This window comes from Phaenicophaeus curvirostris, chromosome 11, assembly GCF_032191515.1.
Source record: "Phaenicophaeus curvirostris isolate KB17595 chromosome 11, BPBGC_Pcur_1.0, whole genome shotgun sequence".
In the NCBI taxonomy this organism is placed as follows: domain Eukaryota; kingdom Metazoa; phylum Chordata; class Aves; order Cuculiformes; family Cuculidae; genus Phaenicophaeus; species Phaenicophaeus curvirostris.
The window spans coordinates 21,304,959-21,322,516 of NC_091402.1; the positions used below are offsets into that span (position 1 = coordinate 21,304,959).

The following is a 17,558-nucleotide window of genomic DNA, read 5'->3' on the forward strand; positions in this document are numbered from 1 at the left end:
AAGGTTAATGAGGATAAGATCACATTCACACATCACACAGGCAAACCTGCTCACCTGCGTGGGTAGTTTTAGTGAGGACAGAATCAGACCCTTCTTGCAGGTTCACAGGCAAGGGGCATGAGGAAACAGTCATAACCTGCAGCCAGGGAAATTCCAGCATATAGAAGTAAAAAAATTCCCATGAGAGCAATTAAACTCTGCAACAAGGTGTCCATAGAGCGTGCGCTGGCTTCAGTCTCACAGAACTAGAAAATTCATCTGGATGATGCTTCAAGCAAGGGGACAGAGGCTAGTCCTGCTCTGAGCACGAGGTGGGAGCAGGTGACAGCTGGAGTATCTTCCAACAAAAATCAATCTGCGAATTTAAATATCATCTTTCTGTGATATGTCACTTAAAAGCTTCAGGATTTGGACCAGTTACCAAAGGACGGCTAACTAAAACCATACAGACATGTATGAATATGCATGGGATTTAACAGCGAGAAGCCAGCTGCAGTTTGAGCTTCCGTCCAGTGTTGTATCATGACAGTGTGCAGTCTCCTCGAGCATGTTGGCTTTGCTGGGCTTCCCGAATAACACACTGCAAGCGGACAACTCTCACAGTGCAAGACTGTTGTGATTTGAAGGGTTGCTTTGACATTAGATGACATCATTTCCAACATTCAAGATAAGTATTCAAGTGTTTGTTAGAACGTTGGTTTACTGACTGCCTGGAGTAACAACTAAAGAGTTAAACCAAGCACTAGCATACAAACTCAGAATCAGATGCAGAATTTCATAGGGCTACTCTCTAATTTCAGAACATCTGGTTATCAGGAGAACAAAAGGCACCATATATGTTATCTTGCTATTTCTAACCCTGTAAACACCTTGCACAATCAATTACACGTGCAGGCTGGATTTTAGTTTTTTAAAATTATATACAGGAAGACTGTCAAAAACGCTGTTCTGTCTGCTAATAACAACACTTTTCCCTCTACAGTGGAAACTATGTAAGCTATGAAGAAGCCAAGAATTCCCAAAACCTCACACCACCATGGAATGACAACTGTTGGTAAATTTTATGTTACCCATGATGTTTATCATACCTGAAAAACTGCAGCTCTTATCCTGGTCTCTCAGTTCCAATGGCAGCAGTTAGAATTACCTTGTGGCTAGAGTGTTTAGAGAGCAAACCTTTGCACTAGTTCAATGACTCTGAGCAGCACTCTTGTTAGAGCAGGGAACAATGACTTTGTTTTAGTGCAAAGTTAAATACACCCATGCTGAGCATCAGCCAAGCCCAGCTATCTCATGACCAGGGTTCTTCTGTTTTAACACACACGACCCAGGACAATGGAAAATGATGTGCCAACACCAGGTTTCGCATCATTTATCAAATGGGCAGCTGTGTTTGCTGGATAAACACTGGGGAATTAGTTACTGAAAGTTACCTCTAAAAACATTTACTTCCTACTTGCTTTCACATGCAGCTAAAAGCCTATCTATAAATTTTGTCCCTACAACAGCTCTCACAAAGTCAAACTCCCCTTCACAGAAAAGGGAGGAGAGGACAAATCATTACCAGAAACAAACAAATAGAATATTGCTACCCACGCTTTGGAATAAAACAGACTACATCTCTTCTTCAAGAAGGGCAGCCAAATGCACTGTCTGAGGTTGCTGAGCTTCTTATTCCCAACATGTACATTTTAGGCTCAAAATTTTTTTTTTTCCAAATGAATAGCTTGTAAAGATTGGCTGGGAGACACACAAATAAGTCAAATCACCTGTTTTAAACAAGTCAGTCTAAGACAATTTCCCAAGGCTGATCTCGTGCATCCTGGTAGCACACGATACTGTGGTTCTGACAGAAGCATTAACGTGACTGTCAATAAAGCAAACTAATGTGTGTTAGCAGAGCAGGCAGCCCAGCTGTACCACAACAGCCATCACCATCAAGCTTTATTCCTCTTTCCCCCTCAAAGTTAAAGCTTACTTTAAAATAGCTACACTAACTTAGCAGACAGAGTTAAGACACAAGTTCTCACTCTCAATTGCTAACCTATTTGCTGTGTCCCCAGAGAGAACAGCACTTTAGAGTCAGAAAACTCATGTAATACGCACCATGTAAACAAAAGCATTCAGCCCTTCACTTCCCAAAAGACAGGCCAGTGCTACAGCAGTACTAAAAATAAAGGGGTAGAAGGAACTGCTTTAAGAACTCTAAGGTAAACAGCACCAGTAGCTTAGGAAGTATTTATCCAAATATTAAAATTACAGGACAAGATTTGATCTTAGAGACAGGCATTTGTATCTTTGCATTTAGCACAGGCAGCAATGCTGGGTCAAGGTGTGCTCTACTTGAAAGGTCATAATAAATCAGAGTTTGCCAGCACTTTCAGACAGAAACATGTGCTATTGTTTCCTCGGCAGATAGGAGATAGCTGAAGCAAAGTAAATCTAAGCCTCCTGCAGTATAAGTGTCTGTAAGATTAGCTTTCGAAGTTTAATGCTCTGAACCAGGTGTTATTAAACAACTACCAAAACCAAGGTAGGCTGCTAGAGACGCACACAGCCCACACCTACCACGTGATACACACACCTAGTGAGATCTGAAAAATACACTCTCAAGTGGATTTTTTTTTTCTCTTAAAAATCAACCATTTGGGAAATATGAATTATTTAGTACAAAACAAACAGAATCAATCCATATTAATGTGCACTAAGCAGCAATTTATGATTCACAACACCATTTGCACGTACAACAGTCACAGGATCACTCAATAATACATGAAGCTTTACTAACATTATTAGCATGACAATGGATATCAATGAACTTTAAGTCATTCAAGCTGGTTGTTTTAAACCAGCTCTTGGGAACTGACAAAACTGCCAAAGCAAGACTACAAACTCACTCATCATTCACTAAAATATTAAGCCAGTAACTGCAGCAGACTAAAAACCAGAAAGCAAACCTGAATTTACATTTGGATATACCCCAAAAGAATGTAAAAGAAAAAGTGTGTTTCCATTTGTAGAAAATGATAAACAGCAAATATATTAAATCAAGGAAGCCAAACGCAGACGTACACTACATGCGAGTCCATCTAAATTTTGAATAGCTGTGCTTACCAGATGATTCATTCTTCCTAGGCTGCTGAATTTATCAAATTTTAAAGCTCCTTAGAATATTTCATCTTCTAACATTACAATTACCTTGCACTGAAAGCATTAAAATCCTATGCATACAAACCAACCTGCTGTGCTTGTCACCCACTCAGCCTCAAAACAAGCAAGGTATGCTGGAAGAACCTGCAGAGTAGCTGGTATTTTCCAGCACAAGTAAGAAACTCAGACCAAATATTCTAAGAAAGAATTAAAATTTTAAAGCATGTCTTCAAAAAATCATGTGAGACAGGGGACATATGCTGTTAGCCATAGAAAGTTGTTATTGTAAAGTCATTTTTGTTCCATGAAAAAAAAAAAAATCCGTATTTTTGACAAACAGAAAAATATAGCTACAGCAGAATAACAAAACACAAGCAAAGTTGCTCTAAGTATTTATTCAATGTGACCAGCTAGCCTAGTCCAACCTGGTAAGATCAACCCTATAAAACAACATTTAGCCAAGTACTGAGCACTGAAGCGGAGGACAATTATTTCTTACATTTTAACAGTTACCAAAGCAATGTCAGTCCTATAAAACCTACCGATACATTTGAAACACTTAAACATTCAGAACTCCTCTCTCCAGTTTGCCTCTCAGCAACAGTTCCTAGTTAATTCCACCAGCTCATCTCTTTCAACAGTATCACAGCAATGGCAAGACCTCTCAATAACCATACAAACTCCTTGTCACAAATCTTCATGTCCTAAGCACCTTGTAGCTTACAGCTGCTTCCAAAGTCCTCCTGAGCTCGCCCAGATAAAACAATGAAAAGTAGCACTGTGTTCCTCTTCAACACACTACAACAGGAGGAATGGTTGGTCTTAGGCTCTGGGGTAGCCAAAAAAAGTAACAGAAGTTAAGGCCAAAGTCAAAACATTTCAAATTACAAAACAATTATTATTAAAAACAAACCAGCAACCTCTAGAGAAAGAAACAATGACTGAGTATAGCATCTTTCTCAGGATCACCTCTCCCTGCTTCAGCTCAGCATTGCTGGGAATGAACTTACACCAGGAACTATGAACCTGAACCGTGAATGGGACCTATGAGGAATTTGAACTGTGAATCCATTTTAGTTAGTTTTCATCCCCAACGTCCATTACATATGACAACATATATAGAATATGATGACAACAAATATATAAAAAATGTATCATTTGGGGACAGTGGGAGAAAAGCAAGTCTTCAGCATCCTGGAGAACAGTGTGAACAAGTTTAATTTTTCTTGATTAAACCCTAAAGCCTCATCACTATACCACATCACCTGCAAAGGCAGCCTCATGCAAGCTACAAGTTCACGTTCAGTCTGCCAGCGAGATTTAACATACTAAGTTTCATAGAGAATACATTTTGCTGTAATCGAGAAATCTGAGAACGTGGAGCATTTCCTACCAGCAGGCATAAGAAAGTAGACCTGATTTTTCACTTCACCAGCAAAGTCCACACAGATAAGACCTCGTTAAATACCAGTTTAAGAATGCAAACTTCATTAACCGTGAAATGATCATCACTGCAGAACACAGAGATGCAGAGTGTGTATTTGTACAAATCATCTCCCTACCAATTTAATTACAAAACACTAGTCAAGAGCACACTCGCTATGCAGTTTACAGTTAAACAACAGCCTAGTAACAGTCCAGAATTTAGTTCTAATTAAACACAGCTTCAGAGTTTCTGATAATTTATCATTTTAACAGTTTCTAGATGTCAACATGACTTATCCTTTTCCCTAAACATTTCATGATGTGAATGATGTGTAATTATATTTAGAACAATCTTATTATCTGGAACACAACTATATCCAGCAATCAGCTGAGTAATAGGAAAATCTAACACGTTCTGAGCCAATCAGGCAAAGAAGGACATCAGACAGCTGATACTGAAAAGTGCAACTAACTTGCAGATTACAGATAATTCATGTAAACTGATACTTTATTTTTGTTTCTTACTTTTTATTGGCATGACATTTCAAGAATAGTTGTGGCATTCGTGACACTAAAATATTAATGAGCGTGACATGATCACGACATTGAGCCATCCAATAATGGGCTACTACAATCTCTATCCAATAAAGAAAAAGACATCTTGAAAGCAGTTTTAAACCAAAAACCCAAAGAAATGAAGTTTAAGCAGGACTACACATTATGAGAACACATTTCTCACCTATGATCAGTAAATGCACAGACACATAAGGTAGTACACTATAAAACAAGACGGGTCTTATGTTTTCAAAACAGGAAACAATTCCAAACCTGTTACTCCTAAACTAAGTTCAGCTTATTTGCTTGACTTAAAGGATCACCCGAGCTGTTGCCAATGCTGTTATCACCTGCTTTTATAGGGTGGGAAGTTTACCAGCAAGATTTGTCTTTTTTAGAGCTGCTCTGGACAGAATCTTTGATCTGGGAAGAGCCGGAGCTGTCCAGGGTGCTGACCACACCGCACCCTGCGCTTCACCCCTCGCAAGGGAAGGGTTCTCACCTCCTCCTCTTAACAAATCTGCTCTCCCTTCACTCCCTCCCCAGATCTTGCCTTTTAACGCAGTTCAACATCATATCTTAGCAGTCTTCTCTTACCCTCAGCGGGATTCAGCCCCACTGATATGATGCCTGAACACTTCACAACATATCGGACTGCTAAACACCGGGTAATCCTCAACACACACTGCAATGCAAGCTCAGACAGCTGAGAGAGTTGGGCTGTTCAGCCTGGAGAAGAGAAGGCTCTGGTGAAACCTTAGAGCAGCTTCCAGTACTGAAAGGGGCTCCAGAAAAGCTGGGGACGGGCTCTTGATCAGAGAATGCCGGCACAGGATGAAGGAGAACGGTTTTAAGCTGAAAGAGGGGAGGTTGAAATGAGATCTTAAGAAGAATTTTTTTCCTGTAAGGGCAGGGAGGCCCTGGCTCAGGTTGCTCAGAGAAGTCGTGGCTGCCCCATCCCTGGAGGTGTTCCAGGCCAGGTTGGATGGGGCTTGGAGCAACCCGATCCAGTGGTAGGGCGTTTGGAACTGGGTGGGCTTTAAGCTCCTTTCTGGCCTAAACCATTTTATGATCCTTGTGTCTGGCAATTCACCAACAACTTCTGCTTGTGAAGAGTTCTAGGAAAAAGAACAAAGTGCATCCAACAAAGAGTGACCCACTATGCAAGTACAATATTGTTTGTGTTTTCATAAATACAAACATTCTATTTGTGATTTGAAACTTCTGTACAAGACATTTTAAAGTCAGTCACACAAATAACTTTTTCCAAGGCCGTCTTCAGCAATTCACTGAACTCATCCTGCATTGCTTAGAGTGAATGCATACAAGGATGCAGTATTATCAAGTCAGGATAACAAAGTCTTTTTAAAGAACGCTTTTATTAATAAGGCCTCACCTTGCTAGCAACCACTGCCCTAAATCTTAGCAAATCGCCAAGCAGAATAACCTTGTTACTGTCCTCAGAAGCCTGTATTTCAACACTGACGTTAGCTGCTATCAAAGTCAACTCCTTACCATTTTCACATTTTTTAAATCTGCTCAAGCAGAAAGAAAACTGTGATAGAAAACAAATGAAAATCATATGCTTTAGTTATTTTGTATCTAATAGTTGTCTCCCAGCTGACCTTTTTTCTGAAAGGCCATTAGAATGACTTTTAATTCCTTTTCAAGTCCCAGCTCCCCAGAACATTATTCCCCATAACAATACTCCCTTACCTTGATGAAAATGTGAAATCATTCCTCTGAAAAGCATAGTTTTGCTAAAGCACTTTGAATTCTACTGAACGACCTACTAAGACAGCTTATTATATGAAGAAGCTGTTGTTTCCCTTGCATGGCTTATCGGGGGGAAAACCTTCCTGTAAAGTAAAATGACATTAAGGGTGCAGTTTTTCAGGTACTTCCTTTAAGGTACTGTAAACAAAGAGAGAACCTTATAAGACATATAATATCTTTTATAAAAATTGCTTCCTTTTTTGTTTCAGCCGTGTCCCTCAGCACAAACCCACAGACTTGCCTGTTCACCGCACCTGTACAAAATAGTTTCATTTTTGTTAACACAGAAGCTTTTACCCTTCCCAGCATGAGTACAGACACACACTGCAATAAAGCCATAAAAGCTAACAGGCCCCCGCACTCTGGTCTCCTTTACAGCCCATTTAGGTTTTCCCCTCGGGCAGACAAAAACCTTTTACCTGCAGAGGACCAAACCGCCCTTCTATTTCAATAATTCATCAAGACAACTCACATCTAATTTCTCAGCCATTCTAAGTAACCTAAACCAAACATAAATAAGGTATTAATTATTGGACAAACAAGCTTAGGAAATAAACCACACATTCAAGATGAAGCACCTAAACCAGTTTGTGTTGACAGGGTAAAGGGATGGGCAATTGGCCTCTCCCCCCACACTTAGCAAGTTTGGCTAAGAAAAATTACTTATAACTACACCCACGTCGCCCACATGTGGGAATACTGTGCTAACACCACTCTCTAATCATTCGTTACCAATAAAAGCTTAACCAAGGCTCAGGGGGTGCTTGAGATTACTGACAAAACACATTTTGTTATACAAAAATATTTAAAACCAGGTTTGTGTCATCAGTAATAAAACCCATGACTTTAGCACTACCACTCTCCCCATCGTCGGAGAACAAAGCTGTCATTTTAAATCAAGATTCCCATGAAATAAGATACAGGCATTATAACAGCAAACTTTGAAGTAATATTATTGTTGGCTCACTGACTCGCAGCATAAACACACGTTGTTTCCAGCAAGGGAAACCTGTTAAGACTCCCTGTTATGAATGGCTTGGCTTAAATAAACTAGGGTGGGAAATAATGTATATTTAGGCAGAGGGACAAGAGGAAAATTAAGCTTTTATACTCCTAGTCCATACTTTTTGTATTCACTTTTTCTTGTTTTCACCGAGTATTCCAGCATTACTATAAAATGAATGAAAATACTATCCTGAAAAATAACATCTGTAGCTCTTGATCTTTGGATGAGTGATCTGTAAGAATCATCTATTTTTATCTCTCCATTCTAAAACCAACAACACACACACACCACCTTGTTAGAGAAAACTGCTAAAAATTCTAATTATGAGGATGCTCTGTCTGACCAAATGTCACACAAGTGACTACCGTTGCCATCTAGTAATGTGACAATGACAGCTACACGCACAGCTTAAGAGCAATGCCACTGTTAACGGTGACTGAGACACTAAAGCATGCAAATACAGTGTTAGCAAGCTTCTGACTCAGCGACAACAGCAGGATGAAAAGGTACCTGTGCTATTACAATGTAAACAGGACCTTGGACAAATTGTAGAATACTAATAGTGTTGCCTTCTCCCTCCCCCCATACTTTGTTAACAGTGATTTCCCAGTCAGCTGAGCAGTGACACTGGGTTTCTGTTTCACTTCACAAGCAAAAGGACAGTAACTACAGTATGGGACAGAGACATAAATCTCCCTGAACTGCTCCATGTTGCTGTGATTCCCTCAAAGCAGGCAGGGCTGGAGTCCCTCCAGCCTGCAGCCTCTTCACGGAGCAGAACTGAGTGGCCGAACAAGTTCTTGGTGTGAGCGGCCGTGGGAGCTCACTGCCTGCTCCTGCTCTGAGGTGCAGCACACGCTCTAAGGATATGCAGCACAGGGTGCTGCCACTTAAACATGCCTGTGTCTGCTGTCAATGTCGTGACAAGGTACACTTGCAGTGAAAACGATACAGCCCAAACCTTTCTTCAGGGCATTCTAAGCCTGAGGGATCCCACACATCACCACATCTTGCTGGCTGCGTTCAAAGCAGAACACATGCCACCCCCCAAAGCGATAAATCATATTGGCACAGACGCATGTGTGAGGACAGCAAGTTTCAGAAAGTACATTTGCTTGAAGTACTGAGAACTGTCTCTAAGAAACAACGCTGTTCCTTGTAAACATCAGCGCCCAAAGCCTGCACACTGCTGCCCTGGGCAGCCAGGCTGTGGGCACAGACCCCGCGGGGCACAGGAACAGCACACAGGCACCCCCAAATCCCCCCGCCTCGCCCCACAGACCCGGCATCCCCAGGTCCCTCGAATTCACGCCATAGCCCCAGCACCCCCAAATCCCCTGGCCTCACCCCACAGCACCAGCATCCCCAGATCTCTTGGCCTCACCCCACAGCCCCAGCACCTCCAGAACCCCCAGCCTCACCCCACAGCCCTGGCAACCCCAGAACCCCCAGACTCACCCCATAGCCCCAGCACCCCTAGATCCCCTGGCCTCGTCCCAAAACCCTAGGACCCCTGGGTCCCTCGGATTCACCCCAGGGCCCTAGCACCCCCAGAACTCCCAGACTCGCCCCATGGCCCCGTCACCCCTGGCCTCACCTCACAGCCCTGGGTCCCTCAGATTCACCCCAGGGCCCTGGCACCCCAAATCCCCTCCACAGCCCTCACTCCACAGCCCTGGAACCCTCAGGTCCCCCGGCCTCACCACACAGCCCTGCCACTCCCAAGCCCCCCAGTCTCACCCCACAACCCTGGCACCCCCGGCCTCACCTCACAGCCCTGGCACCCCCAGAGTCCCCCGGCCTCACTCCGCAGCCCTGGAACCCTCAGGACTCCCGGCCTTCCCCCGAGCCCCGGCCGGGCCCGGCCGCCACTCACGCATGAGGGTGCTGAAGGCCACGACCCCCAGGAGCCCCTGCAGGAAGATGCCGAAGCTGTCCATGAGGGCCCCGTTCTCGCAGCCGCGGTCCCCGGGGCCCGGGGGGCTCTCGGTGAGCCCCAGGCTGCCGTTGGGCGGCGGCGCCCCCATGGCGAGGCCCGGACAGCGCCCGCCTCAGCGGCGCATGGCGGCGGGGGAGGCCGCGCCCCCCGCCCCGCCCCGCAGCGCCCGCCGCGCCGCGCTCCCATTGGCCCGTCACCGCCCGAGCCGCGCTCCCATTGGTCAGTCCCGCCCCTGCACCCTCCCAGCCGCTCTCCCATTGGTCAGTACTGCCCACTGGCCCCGCCCTGGCGCTCTCCCATTGGTCAGTCCCGCCCCTTGCCCCGCCCACCCTCTCTCCCATTGGTTAGTTCCGCCCCAGCAGCCACAGGGCGAGCGGGGCTGGAGCGCGGTCCCTGAGGGAGGCGCGGGGTCCCTGAGGGAGGCGCGGGGTCCCTGAGGGAGGCGCGGGGTCCCTGAGGGAGGCGCGGGGTCCCTGAGGGTGGAAAAGCCCTCCCGACGGCTCATCCAGTCCAGCCGTCAGCCCAGCTCCCCCTGCCTGCTGTCCCCGAGTGCCACAGCCACACGTCTTCTGCTCCCCTCCAGCGGTGGAGGCTCCACCGCTGCCTTGGAGCCTCTGTCACGGCTTCACCACACTTAATTGAAGAAAATTTTCCATAAACCTCCCCTCGAGGCTGTTTCCTCTCGTCCTCTCCCTTTGTTCCTCGGGAGAAGAGCCCAGCACCCCCTCACCGCCTCCTTCCAGGAGCTGCAGAGAGCGAGGAGGTCTCCCCTCAGCCTCCTCCAGCCTCAACAGCCCCAGGTAGGTCCCTCAGCTTCTCCTCAGACAGGCAGGACCCTGGGTCAGAACCACTCTTGTCCCAAGGTTTCACTCTCACAAGGTTCCGCACGCCCAACCTTGATACCAAGCCAGAAAGGAAGAAAAATATTACCTGTATTCTTCAGCAAAAATGTAAAAGGGCAACCAATGGCACAATGGACACGGCACACAACTCAGCACATCACAGAATCACCAGGTTGGAAGAGACCCACCGGGTCATCGAGTCCAACCATTCCTATCAAACACTAACCCATGTACCTCAGCACCTCGTCCACCCGTCCCTTAAACCCCTCCAGGGAAGGGGACTCAACCCCCTCCCTGGGCAGCCTCTGCCAGTGCCCAGTGACCCTTTCTGTGAAAAATTTTTTCCTAATGTCCAGCCTAAACCTCCCCTGGTGGAGCTTGAGGCCATTCCCTCTCATCCTGTCCCCTGTCCCTTGGAAGAAGAGGCCAGCTCCCTCCTCTCCACAGCTGGAGAACTGTAAAACTAAGAGCATAGCAAGCTCAAGTTAACAACATTCATTCCAACCGCCTTACAAACTCGCGAACTGGCCTGTCCTTCCCAACACGCGATGCTAAATGGTACTGGCTGGCACACAACAGCGACTTCGCCAAGATTAAGGCTGGAATTTGCAGCTTGAAAAAGAAATGGTCTCAAGTCTCTGACTTAGGGCGCACAACACACTGTCCAGAGCTTCTGCTGGTCACACTGCTTTGGTTGGAGCCCAGTATTCATCGTTGCATTAACACCAAAGCAGCCCAGTATTTCTCTCTGCATTAACACCAAAGCTGCCAGTAACAGTTTAAGGATCTTTTTTAATTTTCTTACAACCACTTAAAACTGTCATATATACCACAAACTTATGTACAGTATTTACAAACAAAACAAGCAAAATATCCATCCAAAATATTTTTTTAAAAAATCCTCTGATTAAATTGTTACACCTGCTCAAACAACGGTGGGACGCAATAGGCATCTTCTCTTGTGCATGTCTCTCTCCCATGTAGTACTTCAGTCTCACTGCATATATATATATATATTTAAAAGTTAAAGAAAGATAAAACAACAAGCAGAAGGGACACAACACAATATGCATTTAAATCTTTGTTTAAGAACAAGCAGCTAATTAAAAAAGGCAAAATACTGGAAAAGTGCATCAGTTCCGATGAGTTAGTATAAGAAAGAGGCCCACAGGTGGAGAGCACCTGTTAGGGTAGTGCCTCCTAAATGACCTCTGATTGTCTACAAAGATTATTCAAAATTTATTTTAAAAAGAAATTAAAAAAATAAGAAATGAAAGAAGAGAGGAGAAATACGACACCTCCAGATTTTTTTCCACGAGGTTTCTTGGAAACTGGTGCTCAACAACTTCCAGAGTGGGCAGGAATTCATCTGTGCCCGGACTTCACTGTCACACAACTCGAGCGAGTCGTCCCCGTGTCTCAAGCAGAAGGCTGTTCCTCTTGAACTGTGCAAGGCTAGCAAAGGCTTCCGCAGGCTCCATGCCCATGTTTGTGCTGAGTCAGTCAGACCTACTGCCTCTGAATGTTGTCAGCGCATGACCTGCTCGCTTCATGGCTTAAAGCTGAGCCAAACACTGCTGGCTTTGCACCTCACAGAATAATTTTTCTTCTCATCAAACAGTATGCCTGGTGCATTTCAGAACAACAGATGCGATGCCGAGGAAGATAGAAATGACCATGAAGACGAAGTGTCACTAACCTTAACTCCTTTTTTGCTATATTTCATACAGATTATTATTATTTCTTTTAGAAAAACACATAACAATAAAAGAGGCTTGTTGTATCTGGTGTTCCCAAGTCCCATCTAATCCTTCACCCGAAAGGCTGCCTTTGAAAACAAGGCTATGTGCATGTTTGGGGAAGGTCGGCAGCACTGTGAAACGGGGGTTCAGCACACAATCCCTTTAAAATGGAGCCTTCAGCCAACATTGGAAGTCTCCGGATACAGCCTGTGTCTTTGTGCTTAGTTACCTTCAGGTAATTTGAGCTCACAGTAGGCAGGAACCAGTCTGCCGCTATGTGACAGGACCGGTTAAGGAGTAGCTTTGTATAGGATCATCGGATTTTTGGCTTTCTGATAAGGCTACTTCATCAACTTCTCTAACAGCAGATTTGGTCCAAAGGTATCCAGTATCCAAGTTCAGCTCGATAGTTTTGAAGCTGACTCCATTACATTCAAAAAAAGCCACTTTGCCTTTTGCTAAAAACGTACCAAGTCTTTGTACTTTATACAGAAGAATGGAGTGCTCAGTCCAATCAACTGTAAAAATATTTACACTTCTGCAGACCTAGCAGCTAAGTACTCCTTCCCTCCTTTAAAGCATCATTGGAATCAAGAAAAAACACTAGCAAATCCTAAAGCAACAACAAAATACTGCTGAAAGCTGTGGCAAGAGAAAGTAATCTTAACAGCCGCTCTCGAACTCTGTATGAAATGTTTCCACCAATCTCAGGAGAGCCTGCAAACACTCCTGGAGTTCTAAACAACACAAAAATGAATCTGGCCTTTTATTTCATTCAATAAAGAGCAACTTGCAGAGATGTTTAGCATTAGTGAAAAGTAGTCTTCATTCACCAGTATCAGTGCTGTACGCCTCCTCTCTGGAAGCAATTGCTTTCAGTGTAGGAAAAGCTGCTCGTGCTTTGGTGGATAATTCCACCACATTAACCTCCTGTGACGTTTTCAGAGATCAAATACTTCTGTTATGGACTTCTTGTGTTGGTGCAAAACCCACGCTTAGCACAGTACAAGTGCCATACAGAGGCACCCCCATGTTTCCAACACTCTGATGTGCAAAACCAAGACTGTACAATGCATATGGAAGTAAGACAAGCAGGAATAAAACCCCTCAGTGGGTCAGCTGAGGGTAACCTCCTTTCACCATCCACACAAAGAGTACGAGGCCCAGCAGAGGGCTTCCTTTCTTGTACTGCAGACGTTTGCAAGACACGACCGCCTTCCTCCTGGACTCCAGCTTGGCCATAACTTGTGGTGAATGCATGTGGTAGAGGGCAGCACAAATCCCTGAAGCCTAAATTACTGCAGTCCCAGCAGCTCCTGCTGGTGAAACATCAGGATCACCCAAAGTCAAGATTCAGCCATCAGCTACCCCAAGTCCAGTTTTGAAGAAGCAGAGCGACTAAAGCAGCAAGTGAGCTGATTTCAAGTCATGCTGGAATAAGATGAACAAATACAGGTGCAGTTGTGTTATCTGGCACGTATAGAGAAAGAGGAACTTGAAACAGAGTCAAGCAGAAATGCCATCCATCAAGATAAAGCCCCAATTATCCCTTTTAAATCCAGCAATAAAAGAGAGTGCATTTTTTTTTTCCAGGAAACAGAGTGTACAGTAACAGTGTGCAGCATAAAAACATTTCACAAATAATGAAAACATCCCTTTTGAAAATCGCAACAAAAATAGATCCCATTGGGACCAGACTGTCAGTGCCTCCCAAAACAAGGCAGAAAAATCCAGCCTATAAAACTTGCCAAAGGTGACCAGTAAGTATCCCACTAACCTCTGAAACTGCTGACTGCTTTATTCACTGAGAAAAAGAAGTATGACATTTGTATTTAAAACCCTAGGTGCTGTGTTAACAGGTTTTCTAAATTGCCCTTTAAGCTCCCTTTTCTCCTGACAGCTACTTAAAGACATCTATATGTGTGTGGGGAAAGGTGGAAGCAGCATCTCTTGGCTACGCAGACAATTCTGCTGGGCATCAGTGCGACAGAACTCTGGAAACCCTGAAGAATGACAAATACGATCCAAAAGCATCACCTTCCAGCCCTTAAGTTCTCTGCTGGTCAAATTTCTCAAGACAAGACACTGACAGCAAAGCAGAAATGCTTCTTTTAAGAATACTTTTCAGGCCTAATGGCTTATCATTGAGCTTGTCCTAAGGGAACACAGGACAGGTAGACGACCTAAGCACCACACCACGAGCCAGAACATCCATTTACTGGCCACGTATCTGGCGGAAGGAAGAACAAGGGTTGCTTTGATCTCAATTTAATTATATTTTCAGACAGTGCTTACCACTTGGGAGAAAAAAAACTGTTCTAGCTCCACACTGCCCTCCTTCCCTTGAGAACACTCAGCTAGCGAAGAGTCTGTCTGACATCTACATTTTGATTCTGGAATTGAAAAAGAAATCTGATTTTAGCACTTCTGTAAATAGTTCTGGCCTGACTAGGCAGTTATTCTACGGGGCAAAAGAAATAGCCCCCAGTTATTTAGCTTTGTTTCCTCTAAACAGTTCTCATCGGAGGTCGTCCCCCTCAATACCTGTGTGGCAGACACACGCACAGACTGTGCAAACTCAGCTCTTCATTTACAGACGAGCTCCTTGAAGAATCCTACAGCTCACAGCATCAGAATAACTGATCACATTAGGCCTAAGAGATGCTTGAATCAATCCATCTGACCAGAATAAGCAGTGTTTACCAAAAAACCAGCAAATTCATCTCTCCAAAACAAATTCCTGCAGTGAGCCCCTGCCTAACTCAAATGTATTAGTATGCCAAGGGCTTTCTGCAGAAATACATTTGAGCAAGAGATAAAGGAACAGGGCTGCACATGTAAGGCTCCTGCCTGTGCTCCTCCGAACACTCTGAGAACTGGCAGAGAGAATGAATGCCAGCCACCTGAAACCTAATGCTTGCTTCATGCAGATCTTGAGCCTGAAGCAAGTTTCCCACATCTTTAATGGGAAATAAGCTAAGCCCTGTTACTTGAAGTGTAAAGCACAGGTCTACAGCAAATGGCCGGTTGGGTTTTATTACCCCGGAAAATTCAAATCAGCAGCCTATCCTACTGTGGATCTACTGCCAGAATGAGATGTCCCTCTGGCCCTTTCCCTTTTCTCTAAAACAAGCAAACAACGCCCTTCACAACTACCCATATTTTCATCAAGTCTGATCCTGAGCTGCTGTATATAGTTGAAAATACAAAGTCATGCTCCTAAGATAGTTTCCAGTATGCAAACACTGGCAGAGCTAAGTTCCAGTCCTCTACTGATCGCAGTTCTCTTAGCGTATTCTCTAAAAAGATGTTCGGGTAGCAAAGCAAAAGTCCGCTGACAGCTCTGTGCACACGGCCCAATTGTTTGCTGTAAGAAAATGGAAAAAACTTCACATAATCAAGAAAAAAAAAACCAAACAAAAGAGAAATTTTGTCTGACAACCAAAATATAGAAAATGCAGAGGCACTTTCTCTTTCCTTCCGTTTTTCCTACAGCCCATCTGTAAGAGAAGTGCAAAATAATTAAGTTTTTCTGACATTTGAGAAAAAGGTAACACCCAGGGCAAGCCCACACAGGTTTCAGCTAAAGCTTTGGAACAGAAGCTCTGTGTGCTGCACTGGTTTGTACTTCTGATACGCCTCCAGAAGACAGACTGCTGTGCAGCTACAGGCGGTTTGTCCAGAAGCAGTTCCCTCCCTTTGTAGTTCATCACTTCTGCTGTTCAGGCTACAGAGGTAGTAAAACCAAACCAAAACAAAACCCAAACAACAATGAAACAAAAAAACCCTCCAAAACAACCAAAAGAACCTCTCCCAAGGGACCACACTCTCACTCTACTGTACATTCAGAACCCTGTGGCCACATTGTTGTCCTAACAATGAACAAATTCATTAAAATATTCAACATTAACACACGAATGTGCAAAGAGCACATTCCAAAGCCAGTGCTGTGGTAAAGCAAGTGTTCATCCACAGGGAAGGTAGGAGAGTCTGTGAATCACCAGGAACAGAGGAAGGTTATTTCTGGCAGCCTACATGCTAACGTAAACAGAATCCGTTTCTCGGTTTAAAGTTCCGTGCCAACAGAACTCTTGAAATGTCATTTCCCACCAGAGGAGACTTTTCTGTAATCATTAAAAAATATATTTTAAAAAGGGAACCACAGAGCAAGAGACTCTTGTGTTCCCGAGCTGGCAGCTGGTAGAGTAGCCCCTGTGTTTGCATTGGCATTTTGCTCCACATGTTGTCTTCCTTTTGTCAAAGTGAAAAACCGAGGCCGACAGATGCTCTTAGGTCACCAGGGCCTCAGTTTAACTTCATTTGGCTTTCCTTGCAAGAGAGAAAGGAGCATGTTTTGTAGTTGTGCTTCAAAGGTCCACTTCGACTTGGCTGCTCCTCAGTTAGCAAACTGCTGGTAAAAGGCAAGCTTGACCCTCTCGATGTGATGGCAAAGTTTAATAGCTGGCCCGAGCTTCAAGTCCATACACTCCTGAACGGTGGGCAGGGTCAGCAGCAGCAGTGCCTGGCCATCGATTTCCTGTAAGAAGACAAAAACCCCACAGTGACTTTGCATTCTTATTTTCTCTGCTCCCTCAGCTCTAGCTTGCTGCAATTTCAGATTCATGACCATCTGCGAATTAGATGTTTCTTTCATGCTACTCCAGGCAGCTTAAAAATCTCTCTTCCTCACAACAAATTAACTCCTCGCTTAAAATGTCAGCTCAAATTCACTGGCTAAGGGATAGAATCTTCATAGAATCATAGAATGGTTTGGGTTGGAAAGCACCTTAAAGATCATCCTGCTCCAAATCCACTGCCATAGGTTGGGACACCTCCCATCTTTATTAGATGTTATCATAAAAAAATCAGCCTAACAGAAACCAAGGAAATAGACTGGATATAAGGAAGAAATCTCATACAATGAGAGCAGTGAAACACTGGAACAGGTTGCTGATGGAGGTAGTGGAGTGGCCCTGGAAACATCCCAGGTCAGGTTGGATGGGGCTCTGAGCAGCCTGCTCTGGTTAAGGATATCCCTGCTCCTGCAGGAAGTCTGGACTGCAGGACCTGTAAAGGTTCCTTCCAACACTATGATTCTAAATTGCATGCAGAAAATCATTTTA

At 44.4% G+C, this 17,558-nt stretch overlaps 2 protein-coding genes across 2 annotated transcripts in view; both read right to left on the reverse strand.

Moving 5' to 3' along the window:
* The window catches only part of STIMATE (STIM activating enhancer), a 28,498-nt gene extending 18,500 nt beyond the window's left edge, over positions 1–9,998 (reverse strand). The window contains exon 1 of the mRNA XM_069865881.1: positions 9,789–9,998. Within this exon, the coding sequence (XP_069721982.1) occupies positions 9,789–9,939 (151 nt within the window). The 5' untranslated portion in view covers positions 9,940–9,998. The remainder of the gene's footprint in view (positions 1–9,788) is intronic.
* Positions 9,999–11,475: 1,477 nt separating this feature from the next.
* The window catches only part of SFMBT1 (Scm like with four mbt domains 1), a 31,411-nt gene continuing 25,328 nt past the window's right edge, over positions 11,476–17,558 (reverse strand). Inside the window, exon 20 of the mRNA XM_069865846.1 lies at positions 11,476–16,972. Within this exon, the coding sequence (XP_069721947.1) occupies positions 16,832–16,972 (141 nt within the window). The 3' untranslated portion in view covers positions 11,476–16,831. The remainder of the gene's footprint in view (positions 16,973–17,558) is intronic.